We start from the raw sequence: 13287 nt of genomic DNA on the forward strand, positions 1-13287 counted from the left end.
CAGAAAAATTATCATTTAGAATAGAAGGAGAGATAAGATAATGAATTTTTCAGATAAGCAAAAACTAAAAGAATACAGCAATACTAAACCTATCCTAAAAGAAATATTGAATGGTCTTCTCTAAATAGAAAAGAGGGCTTCCCTGGTGGCGCAGTGGTTGAGAATCCGCCTGCCAATGCAGGGGACACGGGTTCGAGCCCTGGTCTGGGAAGATCACACATGCTGCAGAGCGGCTGGGCCTGTAAGCCACAACTACGGAGCCTGCGCATCTGGAGCCTGTGCTCCGCAACAAGAGAGGCCGCGATAGTGAGAGGCCCACGCACCGCGATGAAGAGTGGCCCCCACTTGCCGCAACTAGAGAAAGCCCTCACACAGAAACGAAGACCCAACACAGCCATAAATAAATAAATAAATAGATAAATAAATAAATAAATAAAAATTAAATAGAAAAGAAACAAGAATCTATAGGAAAGAGAAAATCACAGTCAAATCAGGTATTACACAGAAAAACAATTTCTTTGTGAAAGCAGTGATAACTACAATGAACAGCAAAAGCATAAACATGAAGATGTAAAAGAGGACATCAAAATAAAATGTGGAGGAGAGGAGTAAGAAAATGTAGGGGTTTTTTTTTAAGAATGTGTTTGAGCCTATATGACTACCAGTCTAAAGCAAGTAGATATACTAATGGGTTAACATACTTGAAAAACAGGGTAACCACAAATCAAAAAAACATGTAATAGATTCACAAAAAACAAGAACAAAAGAACTCAAGCATAACACAAAAGAAAACCATCAAACCACCAAAGGAAAAACAAAAAGAGAAAGAAAGGAACAAAGAAGAAATTGAAAATCTACTGGAAAACAAGGTTTAAAATGGCAGTAAATGCATATCTATCAATAATTACCTTAAATGTCAATGGACTAAATGCACCAGTCAAAAGACATAAGAGTGGCAGGGTGGATAATAAAACAAGAGCCTACAATATGGTGCCTACAAGAGACCCACTTTAGGGTGAAGTATGCACACAGATTGAAAGTGAGGGGATGGAAAAAGATATTTCATGCAAACTGAAATGACAAGAAAGCAGGGGTAGATAGCAATACTCAGATGAAATAGACTGTAAAATAAAGGCCATAAAGAAAGATAAAGAAGGACACTATATAATGATAAAAGGATCAATACAAGAAGAGGACATAACACCCATTAACATATATGCACCCAATATAGGAGCACCTAAGTGCATAAAACAAATACTAACAGACATAAAGGGAGAAATTGATGGGAATACAATAATTGTAGGAGACTTTAACACCTCACTGACATCAATGGACAGATCATCCAGACAGAAAATCAAGAAGGCAACAGAGATCCTAAATGATATAATAGACCAGTTAGACTTAATTGCTATTTTCAGGACATTACATCCAAAAAACAGAATACACATTCTTTTCAAGTGCACATGGAACATTCTTTAGGATAGACCACATACTAGGACACAAAATAAGCCTCAACAAATTTAAGAGGACAGAAATTATTTCAAGCATCTATTCTGACCACAATGTCATGAAACTAGAAATAAACCACAGAAAGAGAAATGAGAAAAAAATGATTACATGGAGACTAAACAACATGCTACTAAAAAGCCAATGGGTCAACAATGAATTAAATAAACAACTTAACCTACCACCCACCACCTTCTTAGAAAAAGAAGAACAAACAAAAATTAAGGTCAGCACAAGGAAGGAAATAACAAAGATCAGAGAGTAAATAAATAAAATAGAGATAAAACACATTAGGAAAAATCAATAAAACAAAGAGCTGGCTTTTTGAAAGGGTAAGCAAAATCAACAAACCTCTGGCCAGGCTAACCAAGAAGAAAAGAGAGAGGACCCAAATAAACAAAATAAGAAACGAAAAAGGAGAAATAACAGCTGATACTGCAGAAATACAAAAAACCATAAGAGTATACTATGAACAATTATTTGCCAACAAATTGGACAACCAAGAAGAAATGGACAAGTTTTTAGAAGCATAAAGCCCACCAAAACTGAATCAAGAAGAAATAGGTAATTTGAACAGACCAATCACTAGAAGTGAAATAGAACCTATATATATATAAAAAAAAAAAACTCCCTGCAAACGAAAGTCCAGAATCAATGGCATCACTGGGAAATTCTACCAAACATACAAAGAAGAACTTATACCAAACCTTCTCAAACTCTTCCAAAGAGTTGAAGAGGAGGGGACACTCCCAAAGTCATTCTGTGAAGCCACCATCACCCTGATACCAAAACCAAAGACACTACCAAGAAAGAAAGTTACAGGCCAATATCTTTGATGAATATAGAGGCAAAAATTCTAACAACACATAAAAAAGATCATATACTGTGATCAAATGTATTCATCCCAAGGTGACAGGGATGGTTCAACATACGCAAATCAATCAATGTGGTACACCACATCAACAAAAGCAAAGACAAAGCACATGATCATTACAATAGATGCAGAAAAAGCATTTGATAAAATTCAACATCCATTCATGATAAAAACTCTTACCAAAATGTGGTTAGAGGGAACATATCTCAACATAATAAAAGCTATTTATGACAAACCCACAGCCAACATAATATTCAATGATAAAAGCTGAAAACCTTCCCACTAAAATCTGGAACAAGACAAGGATGCCCACTCTCACCACTTCTCTTCAGCATAGTATTGGAAGTCCTGGCCACAGCAATCAGACAAGAAAATGAAATAAAATGTATCCAAATTGGAAGGGAAGAGGTAAAATTGTCATTATATGCAGATGACATGATACTATACATAGAAAATCCTAAAGACTCCACGCAAAAACTACTAGAACTGATAAACAAATTCAGCAAGGTATCAGGATACAAGATTAATGTACAGAAATCTGTTGCATTTCTTTACACTGACAATGAAATATAAGAAAAGAAAGTGAAAAAAAAAATCTCTTTTAAAATCACATCAAAAAATTAAATACTTAGAAATAAACCTGACCAAGGAGGTAAAAGACTTATATGCTGAGAACTATAAAACATTGGTAAAGGAAACTGAAGATGATTCAAAGAAATGGAAAGATATTCCATGCTCTTGGATTGGAAGAATTAATATTGTTTAAATGGCCATACTTCCCAAAGCAATCTGTAGACTTAATGAGATCCCTTTCATGACATTTTTCACAGAAATAGAACAAATAACCCTAAAATTTATATGGAATCACAAAAGACCCAGAATTGCCAAAGCAATCCTGAGGAAAAAGAACAAAGCTGGAGGCATAATCCTCCCAGACTTCTGACAATACTACAAAGCTACAGTAATCAAAAGAGTATGGTGTTGGCACAGAAACAGACATGTGGATCAATGGAACAGAATAGAAAGCCCAGAAATAAACAAACACACCTACGGACTATTAATCTTTGACAAAGGAGGCAAGAATATACAATGGAGAATGGAGAAAAGACAGTCTCTTCAGCAAGTGGTGTTGGGAAAGCTGGACAGCTGCATGTAAATCAATGAAGTTAGAACACTCCCTCATACCATACACAAAAATAAACTCAAAATGGCTTAAAGACTTAAATATAAGACATGACACCATAAAACTCCTAGAGGAAAACATAGGCAGAACAGTCTTTGACATAAATTGCAGCAATATTTTTTTTTGATTCGTCTCTTTGAGTAATGGAGACAAAAGCAAAAATTAATAAATGGGGGGCTTCCCTGGTGGTGCAGCGGTTGAGAATCCGCCTGCCAATGCAGGGGACACGGGTTCGAGCCGTGGTCTGGGAAGATCCCACATGCCGTGGAGCAACTAGGCCCGTGAGCCACAACTACTGAGCTTGCGTGTCTGGAGCCTGTGCTCCGCAACAAGAGAGGCCGTGACAGTGAGAGGCCCACACACCGCGATGAAGAGTGGCCCCCGCTCGCCACAACTAGAGAAAGCCCTCGCACAGAAACGAAGACCCAACACAGCCAAAAATAAATAAATAAATTTTTAAAAAAGTAATAAATGAGACATAATTAAACTTAAAAGCTTTGCACAGCAAAGGAAGCCATAAACAAAGTGAAAAGACAACCTATGGACTGGGATAAAACATTTGCAAATGATGTGACCAACAAGGGATTAATCTCCAAAATATCAAACAGCTCATATAGCTCAATATCAAAAAAAACCCCAAAAACAAGCAATGCAATCAAAAAACAGTCAGGAGACCTAAATAGACATTTCTCCAAAGAAGACATATAGATGGCCAACAGGCGCCTGAAAGGATGCATCACTAATTACTAGAGAAATGCAAATCAAAACTACAATGAGGTACCACCTCACACTGGTCAGAATGGCCATCATCAAAAAGTCTACAAATAATAAATGCTGGAGAGCATGTGGAGAAAAGGGACCCTCCTACACTGTTGGTGGGAATGTAAATTGGTGCATACACTATGGAGAACAGTGTGGAGGTTCCTTAAAAAGCTAAAAATAGAGTTACCATATGATCCAGCAATCCTGCTCCTGGGCACATATCCAGAGAAAACTCTAATTCAAAAAGATACATGCACCCCAGTGTTCATAGCAGTGCTGTTTATAATAGCCAAGACATGGAAGCAAACCTAAAAATCCATCAACAGAGGAATGAATGAAGAAGATGTGGTATATACATACATACACACAATGGAGTATACACACACACACACACACACACACACACACACACACAATGGAATACTACTCAGCCATAAAAAAGAATGAAATAATGCCATTTGCAGCAACGTGGATGGACCTATAGATTATCATAGTAAGTGTAGTAAGTCAGACAGAGAAAGACAAATATTATATGATATCACTTATATGTGGAATCTAAAATATGATGCAGATGAACTTATTTACAAAACAGAAACAGACTCACAGACATAGAACAAAAACTTATGGTTACCAAAGGGGAAAGGGGGATAGGGGTAAATTATTAGGAGTTTGGGATTAGCAAACTACTATATATATAAAATAGATAAACCACTGCATATAAAATAGATAAACAACAAGATCCAACTGTATGGAACAAAGAACTCTATTCAATATCTTGTAATAAACTATAACAGAAAAGAATATGAAAAAAATATATATATAATATATACGTACATATCTGTGTGTTTATAGATATATATACGTATATAACTGAATCACTTTGCTGTACACCAGAAACTAACACAACATTGTAAATTAACTATTTTACTTATAAAAATTAAATATATATTAAAGAAAAAAACAAGTTCTGATGACTACTCATTACCATGACAACAGAATAATCAGTTTTTTCATAAGTTTATGGGCACTTTTTTATTCCCAGTCTTTCCTTTTGATTTTCATCCAGCTAAGGCTGCAGAAAAAACCATCAAAGATTCACTCAACCACTGATGTTGATTCTCTTTGAAGAGGTTTCCTCTGTGGAGATCTAATTTTCAGTTTGTGCGTGTATCATGATTTCATCCTGTTTTTGCCTTTAAGTCATCTGTTGGGAAAGTAACTTTTTAAGTTACTGAAGCATTTTAAGATTCTGGACAACATTAAACTCTGAGACAAGTACAACTAGAAGTATTATAAGAAAGGACCGAAGGGCACTCCAGAATCATGACCCCAGATTTTCCAGACTTGGCCGAGAAAAGTCCCAAGGACTCCCTAAGTCTATTTTTTATACCCTTTTGTAGTTTTAGTTAGTTTTACTTCTAGTGTTAATCCAGGTACAACCTGAAGTATTAGCATTAGTTCAGACGCCTCCCTGATTGTTCAAAAGAAAAGTCAGGCTTTTTTATTATCTATACCTGTTCGAGTTAAAGAATTTAACTCAACTGGATTGTTGTGCCCCCAGGGCTTAGGCTATATTAATTACTGTGTCAACCAAAATGAAGGAGCAATTTTTTGGTGATCATGTGGAGTGGCATAACTGCTGTGCATTGGCTTACTATCTTCAGGAGTCTTTTGCAGAAAGGGTTTTATTCTTTTGGGGTGTATGTAAGGAAATATAACCCACTGAGGGTATTGGAGGGTCATGCCCTTGGAATGGCCTAACTAATAGCTGTACAAAATAATTTACCTTGGTTCTGGGTTGGCATTAAATAGTCTGATTTCCACATAGAAGCTGCACAAGTCATGTAATCATCCTTTGTGGGATTGTAGGTATATTGTTTCTTGGTGCTGTGACAAATAATAAATATTGCATTTTTATTTCTCATAGTTCAAACATATTTTCTTTAAAGCCTAGACTTAGGAAAGTCAGTATTACTAATAAGGAGAACATGATAGGCTAAGTCAGACATATATACCCTTAAATCAGGAAAGAGGAAAGCTATGAATAAACAAGAGTGTTCAAAGAAGACTGTAACCTATAGAAGAATCTTGCTCCAGTGGTCTCGAGAGGAAGCTTCTTACTTCATATGGTCATGTGCTTATTGAAAGGTTTTTGGGTTAGCAGTTAATTCTGTGTACTGCTGGCTTCTGGAGGTTCTCTGGAAAACCTCACTTTAGGATCTTTAAAGGATGTATCTTTCTAATTCTGTTAAGGCCCTTATCGTTTTCCCAGAGATTTGGGAATGATAAAGACAAAAATGTTTTGAGTAAGGAGCAAAGCCTTACATAATCCAAATTTATGACTAATTGTTCCAGTTAAATGTGTCCCTTGTCATGGGATCAGTAAATTGGAATGTCCTAGGCAGTCATGATGGTTGTGACCTTTCAACAGGGAAATATTTTGATCCATTCTGAAAAGAAATGTGCTATTATTAGTACGACATATTCAGAAACCATAGCAGGAGAGGCAACTGTAGAAATTCAATTTGGAAATGCCCAGAGTCTTTTAGAGCATAGTCTCAGTTCATGTCCCTCAATTTTTCTAGGTTAATTTAGTTACAAATAAAGCATGGACTGACTTTATCCTTCATCATCCTATGAAGGTTTTTTCCTTAGTGTTTGATATTATAGCCAGTTTGTCCCTATTGGAATGAATTGTTTCACAGAGGATTTAATCCTTTATTTTTATAGTCCAGGTGGCTATTTTGGTTTTGTCAGATCTTAATCCTCGTGGTTCTTATAACCTGATTGTACCCATTGTTTCTTTTCAGAATTTGGGAGGCCAAAATTTGTATATCTACAATGGAATCCTTGAACTTTTCCATGGATTTTTTTTTTCCATGGATTTTATTTTGTTATTCTTACAATGCTTTTACATAAGGACTTTAGTCAGAGTAGTCTGTTTAATATAATGGTGTGTTAAAAGTATTTGTATAGTACTTCTAAAGTATTTCTGTGGTATCTATAGTATAGATATTAGCTTCTATAGAACTTCTTTTACTGTCTCTTCCTTTATGATAGCAATTATTTTAGGTATCAAAAAATGTATTTGTTGTTCATTTTTAAAGAGTACTTGAGAAAGCACAAAAAAAACCTTGTTTTTTTCTATAACATTTTTTAAAAGTCAATTATTCTAAAAGCATACTAGCTGTTAGCTTATATGTATTTTACTCTCTTCTTCTAGTGATTTGGTATGCCTTAGAGAGAGCCATAATTTAATCATTTGAGCTAAGCTATTTCATGGTAAGGAAATAGATTTTACAAAAGAGACTAAGCTACTTATTGTATGTCAAGCCTGGTATTGTCCTTTTTATTTTTTTAATATAACCCCATCAACAAACAATATTAAGTCAGGATTTGGTATTGAAGCATCCAAAATTTTTTTCTGGGCATGGATACTTCTTGATTTACAGAATCACAATGAGGAGATTCTCCTCATTCAGTAAGGGTTATAGAGTTGTTGGATTGAAAGTATTAAATCAGCAGATGGTAATACAGGGAGAAAGTAATAATTCATAATTAATTAATTGGTATAAAAATATTGAATGCTTCCATTAATGATAGGGATATACACATGTGATAACATATTATTTAAAGGATTCATACAAAATCTGAAGGTATTTGGACTGATTTAGTTTTGACTGATACCTGTAAGTGCTCTGAGACAATGAGCCTGTTCAATTAAGGTATGGCTTTGATAGGCAATGGTTCTTTGATGTGTGCTATGTTACTGGGTTAATATACCTAGAGCATGACCTAACATTTTCATGTTTGTAAAAAAAAAAAAAAAAAAAAAGAAAAGAAGAAAGTTTTATGATAATTTAGGAAGAATCCATTTAAAATCTTATGAGCTGTGTTCTAATTGGTTTGAATATGTCTGTAGAGTCTTTTGCCCATAAGGATTCAGGAACCATAGCTATTTTTTGGGCAATTTCTTGAGTCATATATTATGTAAGTAATCTAATGTCTAAATGAGCTATATTTTGATCCCACCTATTAAATTAGTAGGTATTGTGTCACAAAGACTAACCAAAGTATCAGCTACAGGTTAGGATTTAGGAAAGGCTTAGGTTTGTTTGAAATCTCATTAATTGGTTTTAGTAAACCAAAGTTTAGTTTATTTTAAGCATTCTATAAGTTAGTATATACTCTTCAGTTTGTCTTATTTTTTTCCTCTACAATCAGGTACAGCCAGTCACTTTTACTTTATTTTTTCTTATTAAACCCCCTAATTCACTTTTAGAATTATAGGTTATCCACTCTCTCTATCAACTTATAAAGGCAGATCCTCTTTCAAAGAGCAGCATAACTTCTTTATTGTTCCTCCTGCAAGAGCATTGCCCCTATGTCACCATAACAATGATTTGTTCTTTATTGGACGTTGATAAGCAAAACGTATGCCTAGTTTTTTTCCTTTTATTCCTTCTCTTTACTTATTTTTTTTTAAATTAATTAATTAATTAATTAATTTTTTCTGTGTTGGGTCTTCGTTTCTGTGCGAGGGCTTTCTCCAGTTGCGGCGAGCGGGGGCCACTCTTCATCGCGGTGCGCGGGCCTCTCACTATCGCGGCCTCTCTTGTTGCGGAGCACAGGCTCCAGACGCGCAGGCTCAGTAGTTGTGGCTCACGGGCCCAGTTGCTCCGCGGCATGTGGGATCTTCCCAGACCAGGGCTCGAACCCGTGTCCCCTGCATTGGCAGGCGGATTCTCCACCACTGCGCCACCAGGGAAGCCCCTCCTTCTCTTCTTTTTTAAAAAAGAATTTCATGGTATAAATTCCTTTTGGAATTCAGAACTGGGAAAAATTTCCTTTGTTTTTTTAGATATTGAGAGCTATGTAATACACTCTATTTCACTTTTATCTTGGCTAACAGGTAGCTAAGAGCCACACTTTGTGCAAAATTTTAGTAGCATGCCTTAATCTAGGTTTTTTTATTACCGTCTTCCCCGTCTTCCTTATTATATATTGTTAATATTTTTACAATTACCAATTTACAATGAATTGTTTTCTTCCTTATTGTATGCTTCCTATATTAACTTAGTAGGATAAAAAAGATAAGTAAATAAAAGATCAAGTCCATGAACAGAAAAAAATAATACGGTTAAAGGGCACCATTTTTAGAGTAGATAAGATTTTATTTAAAAATTTTAGGGAATACGTCTTTAACAAAGACTTTAAGATGTTTGCAGTCAGTGACATCTGAATGTAATATTGATACTCTTTGGTCGAATAAAACAAATAAGCAAGACTTGAAAAATGGTAAAATAATACCAGAATCTATTCAGTACTGAAAAAATAAATTAAACCTTTAAAATGCCATAATCATAATTATTACAATTTTTTTTAGAATTCTATATTGTGAAATATTTTGACACATATTACCTATTAGATATTTCTAGCAACTCTTGGCAGGATATATACTGTTTATCCCCACCTTCTCAATGAAGAAACCGAGCCTCATAGAAGTGAAGTGACTTCCCCAGATCACGAAGCTAGTAAATGGCAAAACCCAATTACAAACTCAGATCTTCTGCTTTCTTTTCCAACGATTTTTCAGTCTACTATCTCTTAAAAAGGTGCCTTTATTATTGCCAAAGGTTGGAGTCATTAAATATTTTTAAACTTTTTTTAAAAAAATGTATATTGTTCTACTAAGTTCAGACTTTTATCTTTTGTCCCCATAATAAAAAGTTGATCATCAATGTGTGTGAATTCATTCATTTACTCAACGAATACACTTTAATGCCTACATAAAGTAAGCTTGTAATAAAGAGGCACAGTGATGAATAAAATAGTCAAAAATTCTGCCCTCATGGACATTCCATGAAGGAGGATGACTAATTAAATGCAAAATTAATAAAATCATTTCAAAAGTGTTTTAAAGGAAACAAGCCAGTGGCCAAAGTAGAGAACAGTGGGGGAGTGAAGGAGATTGGGGGACCAGAGCCACTCTCTCTGCAGAAGTGACACTTAAGCTTAAACCTGAAAGAGGAGGATGAGACATATATGTGAAAAGGTATGAATCTTCTAAGCAGGGAGAATACTACATACGAAATCCCTGACACAGGAAGGAGCTTTATTTGTTCTAGGATATGAAAGAGCAGAGTAACTGGAACATCTCCTGCAAGGCAGGAGACTGGGCTGTATAGAGAGGCTACCGTGTGCAGTATCTTGTAGGCTACGGTAGAGACTAAAGAGTAGACATTAGAAAAATCTATTTCCAAATGCAGAAAATCTCTTTAGATCTCAGATTTTTAAAGGTGCTTTTACACTAACTATAAACTGTGTGAATTAATTTTTCTACACTTAGTTATTTTTGGTGCTGTATATTCGTGTATTGAGTTTCACATAATTTCTTTAGAGCCTGTTGATGAATTCTTTCTGTAGTCTTTCTGTAGTTAGGAAAGGAAATTAAGTAACTAACATGACATGAGTTAGCTTTAGAGCAAATGGAGGGGTTGGCGTAAAGGAGGTTTCTTTCCTTTTCTATGAACATTATCAGTTAATATGCAACCAAAAAATCAGAATTTCATGCTTTTTTATTAATCAATTCATAGTACTAAAATTTTCCTCATAAATGTGTATCAGAAGGACAAGCTAGAAAGTATCTTCTTAAGTCATATGATAAACATATTAATAATAAATAATTTAAATTCTATCAAAAGGCTAAAACAAGGTTTGATTTATTTTTCATTTCAGGCATGCCCATTTGTCATCGATATCTATGCAGACAAATGCAAGCCAAGAATTAAAACTGTCCATATGGAGGCATGCAGTGGGCAACTTGAGAAGGCCATTTGTAAATCTGTTTTTAACAAAGGCAATGCCAAAGTAATGGATGGCTATGAAAATATAATTGTACATACTTATAAGTGTGACACCTGGATAACGTCAGTTATTGAAAACAAGGTATCAGTTATGAGGTGGTTCTCCTCATAACAGCAATGTTTGCTACTATGTTCCATCTTCCTTCTCACCCTATTCTTGCATAGTAATTAAATACCCCATTACATTAATAATATCTATAATAGTCAATTTATTCTTTTTTCTTTTTGAGTTTCTAACTCAAACTGGGCATGATAATTTTTATATATTTTTAAGGTATATAATATTTACTTTATTTATTAGATATTTATTTTTTGTGTTTCTTTATGAGACAATTGTTTTTCTGTTAAAATATTATGAAAATTAAATATTTGGAGATCTATGAAGATAGAGCATAATCTGGGTACAAAATATTTTATTTAGTTTGTTACTAAAAGTCTTCACACATACATAGCTATTTTAAACAATGGACATCATGTTTTAAAGAAATATAAACAAAGTAAAGAAAAGAATGTAGCCCAACTGTTTTATACAAACTATGCAGTATCAGAAATCCTACAGGTTATCATCATTTTATCTAATTAAATATATTCTACTGTCCAGGACCTGTTTTTATCAAGCCAATTATTTCTGGCTTTGGCCATCTTCTCTGCTACTATTGATATTGCAGGTCAAGAGAATACACACATAAATTCTTAAAGTCAGATATACTGAATTTTCTAGAAATTATAAATTTTTATAAAATCTTACTCAACATGGCTAGGTTTTTAGAACTGTTGGCTTATTTCTTTTAGTTCCTGGGTGAGACTTACATTATTTTTATGCCTGCCATAAATTTCTTAAAGTGCTTAAGATTTGGCTGAGTATTGAGTCAATGTGAATATATATTATGTAACTCTCATAGTCACAATAGGGGCCACTAGAAAGTATAACAGGGTCTCTGCTGTCAAGGAGTTTATGGGCTAGTTGTAAAGGCAAAATTAATACTCTTGAAACAACAGTTAAATGTTAAATTACATAGTACTGTTTGTATGTGCAATAGGAATTCAACTGTATTTGCATCTCTTGTACTTGATGTTAGTTTGGACTATAGAAGTTGGGGAAGGATTTGTGATTAGGGGGAAGGGGACTGTGATGTGGGACTTAAACATGTATATAGGATTTGAAGGATAACTAGGATTTAGATTTAGTCTGAGCTAATGTTTCTGTGTTTCTATGATGTCTTCTTTGTTTCTGTAGAACCCTGTGAATATCTCTATCACAAGACTTGCAAAGTGTTTTGCAATTATCGTTTTGTTTGTATGTATTTAGTAAAGAAAGGACTAGCAACTTATAAAATCTTTCTTTTATAGTCAGATAATAAAGTGATTATTCACATCAACAACGAGCTGAGTAAAAACTGTGTAAACAACAGAGGACTTGACATATTTGCAGTAGAAGTGGCACCAAAATCTACAATGGTAATGCATTGTTTTCTTATTAAAGCCTTTTGTTTTATCAATTTGAAAAAAACATTTTTGCTATTAATGTTATGGATAAATATGTAGATATGAAATAAAGTAGAAAATTATTTTAAGTATGATATTTGTATTAGTACCATTCTGTACTATGAGATAGGAGACTGGTTCTAATCCAGTTCTCACTATTTGGTTCAGTGATTATGGGACATTCACTTAACTTCTCTGTTTCAGTCTCTTTTTTGTTTGTTTCAGTCTCTTTAAGTGTAAAATTAATGTAATGTCACCAGTTTTAGGTACTTCACAAAATTAATGTAAAGATAAAAACAAAATGATATATGTGAAAGCACTATTGAATATTATATAGAAATACAAAGTAGTGTTAATAGTAGTAGGACTTTTGATAACTCAAAATATTTTTATCTACATTATTAAGATTTTCTGAGGTAACCTAAAAGAGAAAATGCTTGTGAGTTTTATATAACCAACTAAGTCAAGAGCTAGGAATAGCTGAAGTTCTGGTGTTAGCAGAACTCTGGGTTTCTGATTTAGCCAGGAGTTCAAAGGCAGGGAGAGATCAGTAGACCCTGAAACTAGTTTAGTCAAGGGAAAAAGGAAAAAACTTTCTATTTTTTCCCTTT

The 13287-nt window shown here is 34.2% G+C and overlaps 1 protein-coding gene across 5 annotated transcripts in view; it reads left to right on the plus strand.

Annotated features, from left to right (window-relative positions):
- Positions 1 to 13287, plus strand: part of EFCAB7 (EF-hand calcium binding domain 7) — a 49545-nt gene that overhangs the window by 35762 nt on the left and 496 nt on the right. For 3 of the 5 annotated variants that reach the window (XM_068540033.1, XM_068540031.1, XM_068540035.1), the window contains 2 exons: positions 11064 to 11273; positions 12542 to 12649. In XM_068540033.1, coding sequence (XP_068396134.1) covers positions 11064 to 11273; positions 12542 to 12649 — 318 coding nt within the window. Of the gene's footprint in view, positions 1 to 11063; positions 11274 to 12541; positions 12737 to 13287 lie in introns of those variants that run through there. The other 2 variants (XM_068540034.1, XM_068540036.1) reach the window with 2 other exon arrangements.

Source organism: Eschrichtius robustus, chromosome 3 (assembly GCF_028021215.1).
Source record: "Eschrichtius robustus isolate mEscRob2 chromosome 3, mEscRob2.pri, whole genome shotgun sequence".
Classification (NCBI taxonomy): Eukaryota; Metazoa; Chordata; class Mammalia; order Artiodactyla; family Eschrichtiidae; genus Eschrichtius; species Eschrichtius robustus.